The sequence below is a fragment of the Musa acuminata genome, chromosome BXJ3-11 (assembly GCF_036884655.1).
Source record: "Musa acuminata AAA Group cultivar baxijiao chromosome BXJ3-11, Cavendish_Baxijiao_AAA, whole genome shotgun sequence".
Classification (NCBI taxonomy): Eukaryota; Viridiplantae; Streptophyta; class Magnoliopsida; order Zingiberales; family Musaceae; genus Musa; species Musa acuminata.
Genome location: NC_088359.1, coordinates 31,838,855 through 31,857,095, shown reverse-complemented (window position 1 = coordinate 31,857,095; position 18,241 = coordinate 31,838,855). Strand labels below are relative to the sequence as shown.

Here is an 18,241-nt window from a genome sequence, read left to right as displayed (position 1 = left end):
CCTTTCTGCCTTAATCTCGGCCCTGATGCGATCATGCGCTGCACAAATTTTAACGCATATGTTGTGTATATGTATAGATTACGTCAAGTAACAATTAAATAAATCGGGAAGATAAAATTGAATCAAAGCCGACATGACCCCCGAACGGACCCCAAAGCACTCACTCACACGGAGGAACACTGTGCGTTGATGTGGCAGCTCCCTTGTCGTTGGATGAGAAAAGTGTTTACTGTCGTCTTCCGCGTAAGATTGTCGCGTGGTATGTGCGCGTGGAAGTGGTACCCATCACTCGAAATCCATTTTTGCAGCAATCGGGGGCCACCGCCCGCTTAATCGGACCGCTGAGACGCACCCGATCTCCCGAAATCAACGGCTATTTCGCATGGACGCGCTTTTGAATTCTTCTTCATATAAATAAAACAACGAAGAAAAGAAATCAAAAGATCGTCTCCTCCTCGACAGATCGACAGATTGAGAGAGTGTGCGTGTGAGGGAGAGAGGCGAATCGAGATCGGGAGGCGGGGGAGATGTTGATGACGAAGAGCTCGATGGGGGCCATGGAAGGGCCCGTGCTTGACGACGTGATCCACCGGCTGTTGGAAGGCAGGCAGGGCGGCCGCCAGGTCCAGCTCTCGGAGTCGGAGATCCGCCAGCTCTGCATCGAAGCCAAGCACGTCTTCCGCGCCCAGCCCAACCTCCTCGAACTCCACGCCCCCATCAAGATTTGCGGTTGGTTGTCGGATTCCCGATCTCATCCTTGACATTGGTCGCATTCGATACGTCGCTACTTTAGATTCGCGATTTCCTGGCTTGTGATTTAGAGCTTTGATCTTCATCGAGTTAGGCGCATAATAATACTATCGAATAGAATGCTTTTGGGGCCTTCTAATGTTGCGAATAGCATTAAGGAAAACATATAGGCAAATGTCCCGTGAAATCGGTATCAACTTTCTCGTGATTAACATGATCAACAAATCTTGCTTCACAAATATCAATGTCCTAGTCAATGTATAGATTTCATTTATCTGTGATTTATTCTTCTATCCAAAGCTGCTGAAAGGTCAAGGTCAACAGTGGAGGAATTTCCACGGAATGAAAGTTAGAATGTCGTCTTCATCTTTTTCCCCATTTGATGAGGTCAGATTTGGTCGCCTTGCTAATTTGCTGAGGTAGACAACACGTAGTTGATTATGGGAGTATCAAAGTGGGTCGAGGCGGGATGCCTGATGGAGTTGAAGCGAACCGATACGGCACAAATCCAAGATGTAGAGTTGTTCCAGATCGAAGTGTTCCACTGAGTAGAAGAGTGCTATGAGGCAAATCCTACCGAGGGGCTGAGATCATGGAGTGAGTGGTCGAGTTGAGTTTTAGGCCCTCCTATCATTCTGGACGTGGATCCCCCTCCATCTCGAAAATGCAGGAGAGGAGACATTGACGCTGAGATTTCCAGACCTACAAAGGATGCACTTTGGTGGGTTAAACCATATTCAAAGTCTCTGTTATGGTAATTTGATAGTTTGTATTCTATGGTTGCTACTTGAGACTGATTAGATGAGGGAATTACTTGAATAGATGAATTCATCGACTTTGTTGCTTTGCATAAGCGAGTGCAAGATCCAAAAAAAGCCCTTGGCTTCAAGATACCACATCAAACTTAGATCATATTAACACTATGTTATGTATAGCTTTTAGGCAGATGATCATTGTCAAATGGCATTTAACTAGACCAGTTTGCTGTGTGACTAAAATAGAGTCAGCTTCTTAATGCAGTTCTTTTTATATAATGCTCAAATTACAATGCTAGACTTTGGAAGGATGTAGGGTTCACATAACATAGGACAAATGAAGATTTTAGGATCATCAAGTGGTGAGCTAAAATAATGTTCTTATCTTATTGATGCAAAAAAAACAACCTATTGATCACTTGCAAGCTATATTACCTCATGTAATTAACAACGGGTTATAGCTTTCCATTCAATTATTTCTTAATATTTTACCATTCTGGATAGGCAACTTCCATGAACACTCTTTCACCCACCTGCTTTTGTCCAAAGCGCTGCATGGTCCTTCGCCTCTTTTGTGATGCTATGCTTGACAGAGTCGATGTGGCACCATTGCTTGTAATTTGCGACTAGCTGACTAAATTTACATAAATCCACATATTATATATTTGAGTTGAGTTGAGTTGAATTAGAATTCTTGGGAATAGTATCCACTATTATAAACAATTACATCCTAATATTTGTTATTAATAAAACAAATAATATGGCTGATAGAGACATCTGATCGGATTCCTTGGACTTCATGTTTTTCTGTACACCACCATGCCAAACAACGACTGCAATTAGTTATTTGTCTGAGGAATTGTGTTCCAACTGAGAAAATAGAAAAGGATAATAAGTCAAAAAATAATATTAGCAGAAAAGATACATGAAATCACCTATTTCAGTTACAATGGCTGCTCTATCAGGTGATTGTTGTCTGCTTGGCTCAAGGTTCTTGTTTTATTTCATTGCTTGTACTGACCCAGAAAGTCTGCCTCGGCCATAGTTGCAGCAGACTGAAACGGAGAACAAAATCAGTATAAAATGCATCAACAAATAAAGGATGTTTTTCCCTTTGTGAATTGATACCAATCTCAACCCTTTATTTCCAGAATGCTTCAAAGTTTTCATTGATCAAAATGTGAAGTTCTTGGTCAGGCCACTGGGCATAACTAAGCAAAAAATCTTGTTCCCGATAGCTACCAAAATACCAATTTTGACATCTATTTCAGGTGATATACATGGACAATATCTTGACCTTCTGAAGTTGTTTGAAAAAGGTGGCTTTCCTCCTCATTCTACATATTTATTTCTTGGGGATTATGTGGATAGAGGCAAACAAAGCTTGGAGACGATATGTTTGCTTTTGGCATATAAAGTCAAGTACCCTGATAAAATCTTTCTACTACGTGGAAATCATGAAGATGCAAAAATAAACCGAGTTTATGGATTTTACGACGAATGTAAAAGGAGATTCAACGTTCGTCTCTGGAAGACATTCTGTGATAGTTTTAATTATTTACCAATGGCAGCATTAATTGATAAAAAGATATTGTGTATGCATGGGGGCCTTTCACCGGAGTTGAATAGCTTGGACCAAATCAGAGATATCAAAAGGCCCACTGAAATACCGGATTATGGTCTTCTTTGTGATTTGCTTTGGTCCGATCCTGATCCTAAGATTCAAGGATGGGGTGAGAGCGATCGCGGCGTTTCGGTTACATTTGGCGCTGATAAGCTTGCAGAGTTTTTGGACCAGCATGAGCTTGATCTCATATGCCGCGGTCACCAAGTCAGTAGAGCTTTGGCTTACTTTGTCATCTTTCCTTTTCTCTATACTTGTAAATGTTGCTAACAATATTTTTCCTCTTAGGTAGTTGAGGATGGTTATGAATTTTTTGCAAATCGGCGATTGGTTACTTTATTTTCGGCACCAAACTACTGTGGAGAGTTTGATAATGCAGGTGCATTGTTGAGCATAGACAAAAACCTATTCTGTTCATTTGAGATATTGAAACCCTATGATTTCATGTCTACTCCAGGCAGCTCCAATGCATTAAAAACAGCACCTAAGAAGGTATCCCCTTTCCCACTGCAGTTTCTCATTACTGATTTGCTTCCACTGTCTCTTTCCTTGAATTCTGGAGGATGCATGATCTAAACTTGCATAATTCTGTGAAGTTAGTTGAAGGGTTTCCTTTTGCTTGTTGAAGATTCTAATATGTTATTGTGAATTCCAGTCAGAAACTGGCAAAGTTTGACGTGTCTTCAATCGGTTGTCGAAGTTTAACTCGGCTCCAAGGGGGAGATCTAATGGGTGTGGATCCGCCGGAGCTTGCACTAACTCTGTTGCAGTTCTGGTACTTTGGTAGAGCTTACGACTAATTTAACTCTCTGTTTTAAATGATCGGGAGAGCCAAGCTTGTCTATCAAGCCGGAAACACCATGTGTAAACAACACTAAGAGCTTTTGTTCATGTACAGCAGCAATGTAGGATACTCATGTTCTTTTCTTCTCCACCATGTTGGTGGCTGCACTTTCTACTTGTAGCTGCAAGCGATTCCTTTCGGATCCTCTCATTGTGTTGGTTATCTTTCCTCGACACTCAAATGCATATTTGATCAACTATTGTGTCATATTTAGTGCAGCACTGTTGTTATTTCGGTGATAATAATGTAAATTTGTATATAATAACCCTATTTGGATTTCTTGTCATCGAGTATTGCTTACATTTTTCAAAAAAAATAAAATATTATTTTTTTTGTATTTCTTAAATTGAAATAATATTAATCTTTGAAATGCTTAATTTATAGAGTTATATTTTTTGTATTTTTATCCCGAAAAGTTAAAATCGTAAAAAAAAATAATTCATCGTGAATCGATCGTAAAAAGAAATTTATGGTTCACTTTTCTTAAAATATAAGAATTTAATGGTTCTTATAATAATTGTTACAAAGACGTATATTAAAGAAATGATGATGATGTACGCGTAAATTACCAAATTAGGTGACTCATCAATCGATGATGTGTTCCTACAAAATAACCTCATATTTATTATATCTACTATATGTGAGCTGGCGCACATACGTGTATATATTATATATATCGGGACTATAAATAAAACGACGTAAACCGTAAAGACCAAAATAGCCTTATCCTTCGTGACCCCATCAAAAAAGAACAAAACGACGGAGGGTGTTTCCGTCAAACAAAACAATCCGACAGCTGCCCGCGTCAGCAAAACCAGCGGCAAGCGGCCGCCCTCCCCCGGCGGCGCTCCGCTGGGTACATCCCTTCCGCCACCGCCGCTGCTGCTGCTGCTGCGGCGAGGGAGCAGCAGTCCCTCGTTCCGCTCTCCTCGTCCATAAAGATCTGCCTGCACCGGCACTCCTCGCTGCAGAAGGCTCGGTCTCCTCTGAAATAGTATATACTAAGCCAAAAGCAAGCTGCATAAAGTCCTTTAGAGAGAGAGAGAGAGAGATGCTCGTTCCCTGGTTTGTTCCTGACCTGTACATGTAGATATCTTTGCCTTGTTGAAGCTTTCCCCTGCAGAGGCAGCAGTGTTCCAGAAAAGTGCTCCGACGGGCAGAAACAGATGTAGAGGAGAAGGAGAAGGTAGAGTTCTTGAGGAAGGAAGTCTTGCTTATGACACGGGTGTGTTTTGGGAAGGTCTTTTGGGTTTCTAGAAGAACGCTCAAACCCGCCATTTTACTGCTACTACCGCACAAACTTCGACCTCTTCCTCTCTTCCCTTCCCCCCTGTGCTGCTGCTGCTGCTGCTGCTGGTGGCAAATGGGGGCGATACATAAGGAGGAAGGGAGGCCTGCGTCTGCTGCTCCGCAGGAACATGGTAAGGGGGGAGTCTCAGCTTTGATGGGAATTCGGGGAACAGACGGACGGATCTTTTTAGCCTCGGTCCGGTCGCCCATTTGTCGTTTTGTTATATATATATATATAACTATTACCCCTTCAAAGCTCTATGTTTCCTCGTCGGTGAGCAACCGTCAACGAGTCGAACCGATTCATGCGCACCTTGCGCTCGAGTTTTCCGGTCGCCGCAGCTTTGGGATGCATGCATCAAAGGACGTATATGCATGGTCTACGGATGCATGCATCAAATTAATACCTAAACTATGACCCATAAAGGGAAGGCCTCTTCCCTCATGCAATCATCTCTAAAGTCTCCGATTTAGACTCAGTCCTATGAACTCTTAGCTGATTCAAGTATCAAGGGATCTTGCTGAGCATACGAAAGAAGTAATCCCCGAAAAGCAACACTTAGGCTCACTGGTGCCTTCCCTCTCTCTGGTCTCAGCATGCATACGTACCAAGCCGCAAGAGCGTCGCAGAGCACAAACACCACCTGGTGTGCAAACAGCCAACTGTGTCGGAAAACTACAACCAAGTTGGCAAGAGATCTATAATCTCCTCATCGAAAGGGAAAATTTGCATATTGGCTCACAGAAGACGACCGGATTGCTTTCGTGATCATCCCAAAGTGTTTATTTACCTTCTTATTTGCTCCAAAACACCAAGATGAGATGGGCAGGGTCGAAGGAGAGTGGTCTTTTGGGGGATGGGGAAGGCTAGGAGGCGACGGAGGGAGGGGCGGCGGTGTCGCCGTAGGCAAGGAGGCCGGGCACCGGTAAAGCCCGAGTATGTGGTGGTGCCACGAGTACCAGAGTTCCGGAGAGCCGTGGAGTAGGAGCACCGCACCGCCTGCCCCTTTCCCTTCTCCGCTGCGTGCATGTTGATCCCATTCACCTCCAACGTTCGGTGACCGATCTCTCTCTATCTCTCTCTTCGACGCATGTCAAAGCAAAAACGCCGGCCAAATAGCACTGCATGGCTTCGGCTGCTTTGTCTCTGCATGGAGGCGACGTTGTTTCAGAGGCAGTTTACGTAAGGCCGGCATCAGAATAAAGTTGGTCTTTCTTGATTCCAAGCTACGGATATTACCGGGTCGGATCTTTTAAATCCGGATTCGCAGAATCCACTTAAATGGAATCAGGAAAGGATTTATCGGGTATGTCTGTAGCCTGTAATTTAAGATCCAATCTTTCACCATTTGCATGGATTTATCACTCGTGGGCGAGGTAATGGCACGAATCTTAAAGACAGCGACCGAATTTATGCACGCATCTCAAAGTATGACAAGTATGGATCATGAATGGGTTAAGTTGCTCGGAGTAAGTGGATGATTCGACTTAAACGGGTCGGATGAAGGCGGGTGTCCCGTATATCCGACCCGCTCCCGTGGCACGGCTGCGTGCAAGGCGATGCCGTGCCGTGCAGTGCAGTGCGCCCCTTTCTCTTCCTTGCCACGCACAGCACCGAAATGAAACGACAACAAACACGAGCCGATGAAACCCCCTTCATTTGTTCTTTGTTTCATTAAATTTGTGCTTCTTCCTCGTCTGCCTACCTCCCATTGATAGCCAGGAGGAGGAACGGACGCACGCATGGAGACGTCCTCGGCGGCCGCCACCTGCGGCCTCGGCTTATCCGCCAAGCCCCTCCTCTTCGCCGCCACCCTCTCCCTCTCCGCCGTCAGATCACACCCCTTTCGCTCCGCCGCCACATCCCGCGCTCTCGTCCACCGTACCTGGCGCCGCACCCGCCGCGGGCCCGAGGGCGTCGGCTCCTCTTCCGACCCTCCTTTCGGCCGCGGAGGCGACGGCGGAAAGGGCTGGAACCTCGGCAGCGGCGGCGACGGGGCCTCGACACCGTCTTCGTCGTTGCATCCGGCATTCCTTCTCATTTACCAGGTCCTCTGCTGGATTGCCCTTTCCAGATGCACCCACTTCGCTCTTAAGAAGATGGCGCAGCTTCTCGTGGCGAGGAGGACGACGCTACCTTTAAAGTCGCCAGCGTCGGCGAGCTGATTTCAAACCAACCCCCCATCTCTCTCTCTCTCTCTAGTGGTTCGAACAATTAATTATTCAACCAAAAGATAGATTTTTTTTCTTATATTTGTATAATTAATGTTAGCATAAATTTGTAATAATTGAGAACAAAGATCGCCCTCACTTTAGCCCTTTAGCCCTGTGTATTTATAGACCAGAGCAAAAGTTTTAAGATAAGTTACTATCCTCGTTATCTATAACATATTTTACCTAATTAAATAGGACCACATCATCTATAAAATCATTTCTAGAAAAAAAGATATTATTTTTTAAGTCTCTTAAAATAAAAATAAGGTAAGCTAATCTAAGCTAAGTTACAAACTGTTAGGGTTAACAACCTTAAGTCGTGGCCTCGGGATCGATGCGATTGGATTCGGGTCCGAATGATTGGGGATCTTTCGAGAGCGACCTTTGAGACTGCTGCAGTGGTCCGATCGGGGCGGGTCGGTCGTTCCCTCTGGGAGGGGACTCCTAGCATGGGCACGCGATGGGAGGTGCCCCGTCTTCGTCCCTGCACACAGGTCGAGTCGGGAGCCTCGACCCGACCCCTCCAATGATCCAGTTAGTGAAGAGTAGTAGGGGATTTTTTTGTTCCTCTCTTTCCTTTTTCGGGGCGCGAGGGTTTTTATAGTGAGAATTACCATTACCTGGTGTGCTTGCCCGCAAGGATCAGGATCGTACTCTTGGTGGCGTTTGACATCGCCGTTGGCGTGACGTGAGGGATCGAGCCGGAGGGGAGTGTTAATGTGCCTTGGTAGGCGTTCCGGTCCGTGTTGACCAGGTGCTGTCGGTTCGTGGGGCGTTATCTGGGCCAGCTGATGTCATGCGAGTCTTACCCTAATTATTACCCTCATCACAGATTAAGTTTGAGGATCAAATCTCTTCATCATTTTTTCTATAAAAAAAAATCATAATTTATTATCATTAAATTTTATATCATTCGACCTATCACTCGATCCATGTCTTCCATGGACCGGGATGGATGCCTAGTTTAAAGAGACATGTCTATATATAAACCTCCTTTCTAGTCCTCCAGTACCGACTGAATGCATGCCAATGTCTGAAACCTATTCAGCTTCTCCGGTCTCCTCCTACATCAATCCAGGAGTAAATGGAACGCCGGTTTTCGGAAGCCATGTCTTCCCTTGGATGAACTGCTGCACTGTGTACTTGTGCGCGTGCGTCAGGTCGACCTTCTTGTACCCTTTCCATGTCACCCTCTTCGCCGTCGCCGCCCCTGGGCCACGGTTGCCGATTTCGGTGTAGAAGCAGGTTTTCAGGCCGAAGTCCCCCACCCATGGCTGCCACCCGTCCTCGTTGATGAGGCCGTCGATCTGCGATTGCATGATTATGGTCCTCGAGTACTCCTTCCACGGCCGGCCGAGGTAGCTCACTGTCGTGGTGCTGGCCGACGAGAGCGTCGGGTCCGCGCTGATGGTGCAGTTGTGGAGGACGATGCCGGTTGCCTCGTGCCGGTCCTTGCGGCCCTGCGCGGTGACGATGCACTGCTGGTTTGCCATGGGCTTCCTCACGAGCATCAGGCAGTTCTGGAACACGACGGCGGCGTCGCCGAACAGGAAGTCGATGGTGCCGGAGATGGTGCACTCCCTGTAGAACTGCCGCTTGGTGTGGGTGTAAAGCGTGTCCTGGTAGCCGTCCATCTGACACAGATAGAAGACCGACTTGTCCGACTGCACCCGCAGGGCCACCGCCTGGTGCTTCGCCGCGCCCGCCGTGTTCTCCACTCCCAGGTTCTTGCCGATGAACCCGTCGCCGACCACCGCTGTAGTTTCGATCATGTAAAATGAACGTTTAGAAACGCACCGAGTACACAGGATTCGTGAACTGAGGCAAGTAGATACCGAGGGTTGCTGTCTTGAAGGTTGACGTGCCATCGACGTAGTTTAAGCTTCCGGTGATCTTCGTCTTGGTCGGGCCGTCGCCGAACATCATGACATTGGTCATGCTTCGCTCCACCATCACGTTCTCCTTGTACACGCCTTCCTTGATGTAGATCACGAAGGTGGCATTGCCCTTCTTGGGCACCGCGCTAAGAGCTTGGGTGATGGTCTTGTACTTTCCACTCCCGTCCTGAGCCACCGTCACGTCCGGCTTTATATCCTTCGTTGAGAGCGCCAGAAGCTTCCGCTTGTCGTTGCTGACCCAGGAGGGGAACTCGCCGCGCTCCCCTTCGTCATCCGACAGCAGCCGCCTGCCGAGGGAGGAGAGCTGGAAAGAGGCCAGGACGGAAGATATCCCATCGATGATTGCGAGAGCGTTGCTCGTCAGGGCGGACGAGCTGTTCAACGCCTTGCTCATGTTGTCGGCAGCGTCCCCCGTGGTGTTATCGAACCCGTCGAGGCATGTCTGCTGGTAGGTGATCGTGGCGCTCAGCCAGACCTTGAGGTCGTCGACCACGTCGCTCATCTTCGCCATATCGACCCCTCCGAACCTGGCCACCGAGTTCTTGAGGTCGTCGATGGCGTAATCGAGCAGCTCCTTGCAGTTCTCGAGGGCTTCGCTCGTCCTCGGGTCTTTCGCGGCCTCCTGCAGGACGGATGAGTGGTTGAAGGCTTCACGTAGGCTGTCCATCGCCGAGGTGAACGACAGCTCTACGAGCTTCTTGGGATCGGTAACGTTGGCCGCCCTGGCAGCGAGGGAGCTCTGGCATTCTTCCGCATAGTCGGTGGGATGGCAGATGGCCCGAATGGCCTTCGACGTGGTTGTGAGCTCGGCATCGCTAGATGAGCTGCTGCTATTATTGCGTCGCGAGACCCCGACGGCCACCGCGACCACCATGGCCAAGAGGACTATCGCAGAGCCCGCGACGAGGACAAGCTTCTTCTTATTCCCCTGCGCAGGCTGGTTGAGGTTCGATACCTGCCCATAGCCGGAGGTCATCCTCGTCCTTGTCGTCGCTGGTTTGAGATTACGGTAGGGCGGGAAAAGTTGGAAAGGCTAGTGTGGAGGGAGTTCGAGAGAGACGGATGCGGGAACGAGGATATATAGGGGAAGAAGAGGACAAAACAAAGGATGGTTGGAATTGGCTCCGGGAAGAAGTGGCGGACAGACTGGAGAGCCATCGGACAAAATAGGGGGTCGTTATACGCCCTAATTTTTAGGAGCAAGAGAAGAAGGAAGCATTTGGTCCACTTTGCTGGTCAATGGCTCAGCATAGCTGTCGTCGCATCCCCTGCTCCTCGGAACGCTATTGATTAAGCCGTACTAACGCTCTCCTAGTCATCAACTCCTCCAGTATGGTGCACTCATAGATCGCCACGTAAATGGTTCACTTATATTTAACGGGATGCGCTGCCCCACCTGCTCCCTTCGCTTTTTAGATTCCAAGTTTTGCTCAGAAACTCGCTTTGTAATGAGTGGAACAAAGTTTGTAATGGGGCCCATAGCGTTAGCGTCAGGTGCGAAGGTGGGTTGCTTACGAATTCATGTCTCACATCGGGGTCTTGTCGTCCCGCATCACTTCTCTGTTCTCCCACCGCCTTTCCGACCCTATAAAAGAATTCCCGTCGTCCGGTTTCTTCTGTCGCTCCGTTGGGGCTTTGATGGTTTTCCGCTCCTCCTCTGCTGACTACGGTCCGCTAAATCACTTGCCGGAGGGGGAGCATGCAGCTGAGACCGCGCCGAAGCAAGTACAGGTGATCGTAGACGCGGAGGCGGAGGGAGGCCAACACGGTCGAGATCTGCAACAACCGGCGGGAGGGAAAGCCTCCAGAGGAGCAACGTGAGGGGATCCAGGCCCAGCCCCTCACCGAGATGATCCACGCTTCTGCCATAGGGAAGAAGGTAATCACACACCGATGATTCTTTGATTATTCTTGTGGTTTTGATTGCTGGGTCGGGTCGACCGGATCAGTTTCGCTTGGGTTTCGGTAGGATTCCTGGTGATAGGGTTAGGGTTTTGGATTCGGGCACCTTGGCACACTCACTTTGCCGTTTGATTTGGTGATTGCAGTTGAACACTATGCAATTTGAAGCTATCATGTTCTTTCTGATGGGAATGTTCTTTCTGATGGGAACACTATGCAATTTGAAGCTATCATGCAGTTCCACAGATTACTCTTTCGATCAATGAATCTGCAACATATAGCTGTTAATTCAAGCTATTATTCGTTTCTTTTTGAATCTTGGCCATTCTGAATTGTTCAATGAGTCGTTCATACACTTTGCTTGTTGTTTGTATCAGAACGAAGTCCTCCGATCGAGGAAAGCTACAGTCAGGTATGATTGCTGCAATCACTGATCGTTTTAGATATCAGCTTTCCCGTTATCATAGCTTTTTTTTATGTGTTTTTGGAAGCAAGTCGATGGTGGTACAAATGGTGGCCACTTTTTTTTCGATAAAATGGCCTAACTCTTATAACAGTCAATTAATTAAGTCTTTAATTGGAAGAATAGATTGGGACACATAAATTTCGATTTATTTGAAAGCAGTAGTATTAGTAGTAGTAATAATAATAATAGATCTTTAAGGAAGACAAATAGGGATTGGCTAAACAAAACATTACATAAAATCTTTTTGATGATCAATAGATGAATATGGGGATGAGGTCTCAAAGGTACATAATTGTCAGCTTAACTGATAGAGATCTGCAACGATACACACACAACGTGGCTGACCACGGGGAGACCTCATAAATGGCATATGGTTCGCACGAAAGCGGGCGGAGGGAGGAGGGCGGAGGGCAGCGGCTCATCGGCCGTGGACGAGGTAGGAGCAGCGGGACTTGAGCCAGTGGAGCCCCCGGCGGAGGGAGGCCCTCACCTTGCTCTCCACGGCATACGCCTTGTACCTCGCCATCCTCCTCCGCTGTGCCGCCTCCGGGTCGCTGGACCACCACGGCCTCGCCGACGAGGAGGACGTGGCCCCGCTCCCCCGCCGAGGTTTCAACCGCGGCGGGCTGTCGGCCCGGTGTTCCATCCGTCGGCCCTTGTAGAATCTAGGGGATCGATTCGAAGGTTTGTCTTGCGGGTTTTTGCGTGGCTTAGATGTGAGGGAGAGATCGAGGAGGAGGGATTTAAGGATGGCGGAAGAGTGGATTGGAGCTGGCAATTGTTATTTTAGGAGAAATGTCAGTAGCGATTAACAGATGGTAATTATTTCCTACTATCTTCGGATACGACGACGATGCGGTCGGTGGTGCTAATGTGCTCTGCCATTTGTATCTTAAATTGGAACCATCGCCCGCATCTCAACCGTTGATCCAGGCAACACTCCCCGAGAACAATGTCTCCATCATAACATCATGTGAATTCATTATCGATTTGCACATCCACGTCTCCCAAGTGAGATACACTCAGATCAAGCATCCTTAGATTGAGAGTATGAATTCTCGTCATGAAACCGTGTGAATTCATCACATTCTTGTCCATCTACTTCTCCCATGTGGGACAATGGTATTTGAGAAAAGAAGTAATTATTAGATCCCTTCAACAACAAAAATACTTATCCCGATCTTTTCGAACCCTCATTAGTGCGCGATGTGAATCCATTAATTTTTTACCTATCTATTTCCCCCAAATGAGGATCTGGTCGAGTGGTAATTGAAAAAAGAATAATTAGATCCCTTTAATGATAAAAAATTACCAATCAGACAAACAAACTAATTAATATTTATCACTCCGATCAAAGATATTATTATCTTTACTTTTTATATTTGTTATGTAATCTTAATGATATAAAGATACCATTTTTTTTATTGATTCTGTTCCGATTGAGATTTGTGAATCCATTTGTCTCTTCCTTTTTGGCATACTGCATCACTGCTCCTGCAGCATCTACTAATTCAAAACTTAATTTTAAAGTCATCTTTTTATCCAAAAGTTTTTTATATGCCCTAAAAACTAACAAATAACGTCTTGGGGTTACTCCTCGGTATGTTAACATCAATATAGTCCGTTACACATCCATGAAAACCATAGGAAAATAATAGTAATTATCAAAAATATATATATATATATATATCCCAGAATGCATATATAGCCAGCCTCCTGGAGTCAAATCCTACGTTTATGGATTCATGTTAATTTTCTACCACATTTGTGACCTCCTATCACAAAAATGGAACCCTTATTCACATCCACAAGCGACAAGGTATCTTCTTGCTCATACATACTCGACCCCTTCGCCCACTATGACCTCACCAATGCGATAAGCTCCAGATGAACCCTGGCATTCCGATAGTATTCGGGCGGTTGCATCGCTTCTTACAACAAGAACCATCCCAATGCCCATATTAAATGTTCGCCTCATCTCAGCATCCTCAACTCCTCCCGCCTGCACCAAGTCACCTTTGTCAACTTTGATGTTGTTATCGGCAAATAATGTTGAAATAATATAAACAGACTACTACCCACGAAGCTCACACCTGAATTCATATATCTCAAGATCTAAATATTCATTTAAACTATACAAGAAATAGACAGAGAACTAATGTGGGAAAATTTGTAAATCAAACTTGTGGGTACCTCTTTTAGCCATTTAAATACAGCAGGAATTTCCCATGAATCTGTAAAAATTTTAGCTCCAAGGCCTGAAGGAAATACTCTTGGAATGTTGTCCGTAAAACCACCACCTGTGATGTGAGCTATTCCTTTTACACCCCCCTTGCTGATAATGTCTAACACCTGCATACATGTACAAGTGAAGAAATATCCATATTTGGTGTCTAAATTATCACAAGCAAAATACATGTATAAACTGGAGACTAACCTGCTTGACATAGATGATGGTGGGTGCCATTAAAGCTTTACCCAATCTAATGGGTTTACCATTGTTATTTGGAAGCTGATCATTTAAAGAAAGGCCACTTTGAGCCAAAACCCTGCAGAAACAAGAGTGGTGCAGCAAGATTTTAATATATTGATGAACTTAAATAGAAAGACAATCCATCTATATGTCAGAACCCGACAGTGCAGGTCTTCTGGCACAAGATTACTAACCTTCTCACGAGGGAAAAGCCATTAGAGTGCACACCACTGGATGGAAGACCAATGAGGACATCTCCAGCCTCAATGTCCTTCCCATTGATGACCTCATCCCTTTTGACAATGCCAACAGCAAACCCACTCAAGTCATATTCTCCCTTGGCATAAAAATCGGGCATCTCCGCTGTCTGAAGTGGTAAAATTTTGTGATCTATTACTACCAGGTATAACATGGACTAAATTTGAATTGAAAAAAAAAATTTACAGGCGAGTCTCGAAAAATTACCTCGCCACCTAAGAGAACACAATCAGATTGTTGGCATCCATCAACAATCCCCTTTATCACCTACATTGATTTAATGAGAAGTCATAAAGTTGCTAATCTTATATAATCATGAAGATTATTTAGAGATGCTAAAAGATTAACAAAGTACGAGCGAATGTAAAACCTAAATGCTGGTGCTATTAATGGCCAAACCATGAAGATGACTACTGATACCTTTTCAGCAAGATCAACATCAAGATTACTCGTTGCAAAGTAATCTAGGAAGAACAATGGTTTTGCTCCTGAGGTAACTATGTCATTCACGCTCATAGCCACCTATCAAGAAGTATGATAAATCATCAACTAAACTTAAAAATCAAGGGAACGAACTAAACAATATAGTATACATTTTATACCAGATCAATCCCGATTGTGTCATGGATGCCAGTTTCAAATGCGAGCTTCAGCTTGGTACCAACACCATCGGTACCAGCAACAAGGTATGAGTCACCTGTTCAAAAGATGAGGTTGGATCAACAGGTAAACTTTTGTTAAAAAGGACTACCATACATGCTAATTTCAATTAGCATTTCTGCTTGCAAAGCACTCCATGATATTGCTTCCACATGTTCAGCGACGTAACATTAACTACAAACAAATGACAAGGTGTGCAAAACCCTTTAGTCGTTCAGTCAAACATTAACCGCAAGCCAATAGTTTCAATAAAATTTCTTCTAGTTAACAAAAATGAGTTCCACAAAAATTTTCAACACTCTTCAGAGCCCTTACACCATGTTCCTCATAATTGAAAGCCAAAAAAGAAGAAAGGAAGGGAAAAACAGTCTTCACAACTCCTACAGCATTGTTCGTCCCAATTGCAAGCCAAAAAGAGGAAAGAAAGAGAAAATAAAACCGAAACTTCTGACAACAACTTTCATTAAAATTTCACATTCAAATGAAAATAAAATCCCCGAAATTTATCCTATGATTGATTCAAGTGAGTGCTAATTGATCAACAAAATGCTGCTTTTGATCGTATCATAATACATGTGGAGAAAGAATGTAGTGATGCAAGGCCTATCCACAGTTCATAAAGATATCAGATTCCCCATGAATAACAAATTACAACCTTTTATATCATCACCACTGTAGTGCGCATCCAAACAAAGATAATGGTGTATCTTAGAAGCTCCTACTAAATCATCCATCCAAATTCACATCGATAGCGAAGTAAACCTAACACAACAGTTGTACAGAGACAAAATGGTTTCTCTTGATACATCTTCTTTACCTGAAGTACCTTGATAGCAAAAGATGCTCCTTTTATATTTTTTTCCAAATTGACTTAAAAGCGTGATTCAAGTCCCATCTTAGACAAAGAAACAAAAAATTGCAGTTCTATACTTATATATGGATAGGCTTACAGGGCAAAACACTATATGCAAACCACCCTAAAAGTATCGTAGATCAATACACTATCACGAAGCACCAAGATCGAATTCATAAAAGAAGTAAACTGGAACTCAACACAAGGAATCGGAAATACCCAAAGGGAAGAGGCCACCAAACCCTCCGATTCCGGGCGCCAGCTTTGCGATCCTGCGAACCAACTCGGACCCGGCATCGATGTCGACGCCGGCGTCCTTGTACGTGAGACCCCGGCTCCCGGATCCGACACCTGAGCACGAAATCCTCAGTCTCTCTATCAGCCTCGACCTCGCCACCGGCGGCAGCCGCAGAGGCCGCCCCATCGGGCTCGCGCGATTGGTCACCGGAGACGAAACCTTCCTCCCCGCCATGCTACGGAGGATCGGCTCGGCCGCCGTTCCCAAGTTGGCACTCATGGTGACCGAGGAGAAGAAAGAGAGCAGGCGAGAGAGGTATAGGGCTTTGGATGAGTGAAGTAGCGGACCTTTAGATCGATCTTATAGGGCTAAACTTTCTGCCGAAATGTGTGCGGATACGCTGTTGAGATTTGCTACAGCAAGAATTGGACGGTTGGATGTGAGGAATTTTATGTACATATTATCGAAATCCGCAGTCTCAAATCACTTCGTCACTTCTCATTTCAAAAAAAAAGTATATATATATATATATATATATATATATATATATATATATATTTATTTATATTTATATTTATAATAAATATATGAATATAATAATGACTGATTTTATTAAAAGATACTCTCATTTTAAATTTTTTTAGATAATTATCCCTATTTTTTATTTTTCTTAAACCATGCCCTCCACCATCCCTTGATCACCTCCACCGTATTATTGGTCACCTCCTCCTCTCCCATCTTTTCCCATCATGCATCCTTTTGTTTTTCCTCACAATCCGCCCTATCCTCTCCCCTTCTTCTATGTCGCCCACCCTCTTCTTCTCCTTCCTCGTTGCTTACCCTTTCTCTCCTTCTCCTTTTTCTGTCGTCTCTCTTCCCTCTCCATATCTATTATATAATATATAATATATATCTGATTATATTCTAATGATAATTATTGATCAATAAAAATAAAATCTAATTATAATAGAATTCCTTTGGATATCACATTAATAGAAGAGACTATCCTAATTATCATCATGAACCCTTTGTCGTCATATATAAGAAGACAGGACTTCATAGGAACGATACACCGATTATTGAGATTACAAATATTCTCGATCTTTCTTAATCCCTAATTTATCTCTCTTAGTAGGCTTCTGAAATATAGTAAGAGAAGATAAGGTAAGTCTAGTTCTCATTATAGATCGACATTGTTGTGGGTTTCATATCCGATGATGATACACCTATAAATCAAATAAAAACATTCCAAATGATATCAAAAGATATGCATTGTAACTCTAATATATCATTATTAGATTTTATTTTCTAACTTTAAAATTTTTCGTATAATAGTAGTATAATTATAATTTTTCTAAATTCAATATTTTAGATCTATTGCTGATCACCATTTGCCTATGACAAATGTGTTATTTCATTTTTATTTATGATGTTCGAATAATTTATATATATTATCGATCTACTTTTATATTTAGTTTATCCTATTATCTACTTACGGGCAATGCAAAGTTTATTATATTTGATTGATAAACTATCGTTAATAATTTATTATCAATGATAATATTGATGAGGACGATAGCTTTCAATGATCGTTAGCCTAATCACGAGCGATAATTAAAAACATAATAAAAATAAAAAAAAATTATATTTTTATTCCATTAGAATTAAGGTACAAGTCATGAAAATAATTTATCCACTAGTTAAGAAAAAAAAATACATGCATTGACTCCTCCCAAAATGAGTCAAGAAAACAATTTATGTGTTTATAAGATAATCATTTTTCATTCCGATCTATCATTTTACTTTCTTATTTTTTTCACAAAGTGCTTGATAATGAAAGGTAACCTTATTAGATTTTGATTTTTAAAATAAAAAATTAGAATCAATTTTATAAATAAAAGCATAAAAAATATTTAAAAAATTATAATTTTATTTTTAATATTTAAAAATTGATGTGCAACTATAATGAACATAATTATATAAAATTTTAAAATTATTTTTAATAAATTATGAAAT

The 18,241-nt window shown here is 43.8% G+C and overlaps 4 protein-coding genes and 1 long non-coding RNA gene across 6 annotated transcripts; 3 read left to right on the top strand and 2 right to left on the bottom strand.

Moving 5' to 3' along the window:
* The first annotated feature begins 452 nt into the window (after positions 1-452).
* Positions 453-4,191, top strand: LOC135652731 (serine/threonine-protein phosphatase PP1-like). Of its 2 annotated transcripts, none has more exons than XM_065173922.1 (4): positions 453-729; positions 2,777-3,336; positions 3,418-3,621; positions 3,785-4,191. In XM_065173922.1, the coding sequence occupies exons 1-4, from the start codon at positions 528-530 to the stop codon at positions 3,803-3,805; spliced, it is 987 nt and encodes a 328-aa protein (XP_065029994.1). In that variant the 5' UTR covers positions 453-527; the 3' UTR covers positions 3,806-4,191. The 2 variants fall into 2 exon arrangements, with proteins under 2 accessions (XP_065029994.1, XP_065029995.1); XM_065173923.1 differs by having other exon boundaries at positions 526-1,471.
* A 2,815-nt stretch (positions 4,192-7,006) lies between these two features.
* LOC135653029 (uncharacterized) lies at positions 7,007-7,429 on the top strand. The gene has a single exon (XM_065174439.1). It carries the CDS (start codon positions 7,007-7,009, stop codon positions 7,427-7,429), a length of 423 nt encoding a protein of 140 aa, XP_065030511.1.
* A 1,112-nt stretch (positions 7,430-8,541) lies between these two features.
* On the bottom strand, positions 8,542-10,351 carry LOC135653028 (putative pectinesterase/pectinesterase inhibitor 28). The gene is made up of 2 exons (XM_065174437.1): positions 9,313-10,351; positions 8,542-9,233 (listed from the first exon to the last, which is right to left on the bottom strand). Exons 1-2 carry the CDS (start codon positions 10,349-10,351, stop codon positions 8,542-8,544), a joined length of 1,731 nt encoding a protein of 576 aa, XP_065030509.1.
* Positions 10,352-10,925: 574 nt separating this feature from the next.
* On the top strand, positions 10,926-11,593 carry LOC103972403 (uncharacterized). Its single transcript, XR_670786.3, has 2 exons — positions 10,926-11,254; positions 11,424-11,593. It is a non-coding gene; the product is annotated as an uncharacterized LOC103972403 (long non-coding RNA).
* A 1,811-nt stretch (positions 11,594-13,404) lies between these two features.
* Positions 13,405-16,569, bottom strand: LOC135652390 (phosphoribosylformylglycinamidine cyclo-ligase, chloroplastic/mitochondrial-like). Its single transcript, XM_065173266.1, has 8 exons — positions 16,207-16,569; positions 15,077-15,171; positions 14,895-14,996; positions 14,682-14,741; positions 14,411-14,583; positions 14,181-14,292; positions 13,937-14,095; positions 13,405-13,745 (listed from the first exon to the last, which is right to left on the bottom strand). Exons 1-8 carry the CDS (start codon positions 16,502-16,504, stop codon positions 13,575-13,577), a joined length of 1,170 nt encoding a protein of 389 aa, XP_065029338.1. The 5' UTR covers positions 16,505-16,569; the 3' UTR covers positions 13,405-13,574.
* Between the last annotated feature and the right edge of the window lie 1,672 nt (positions 16,570-18,241).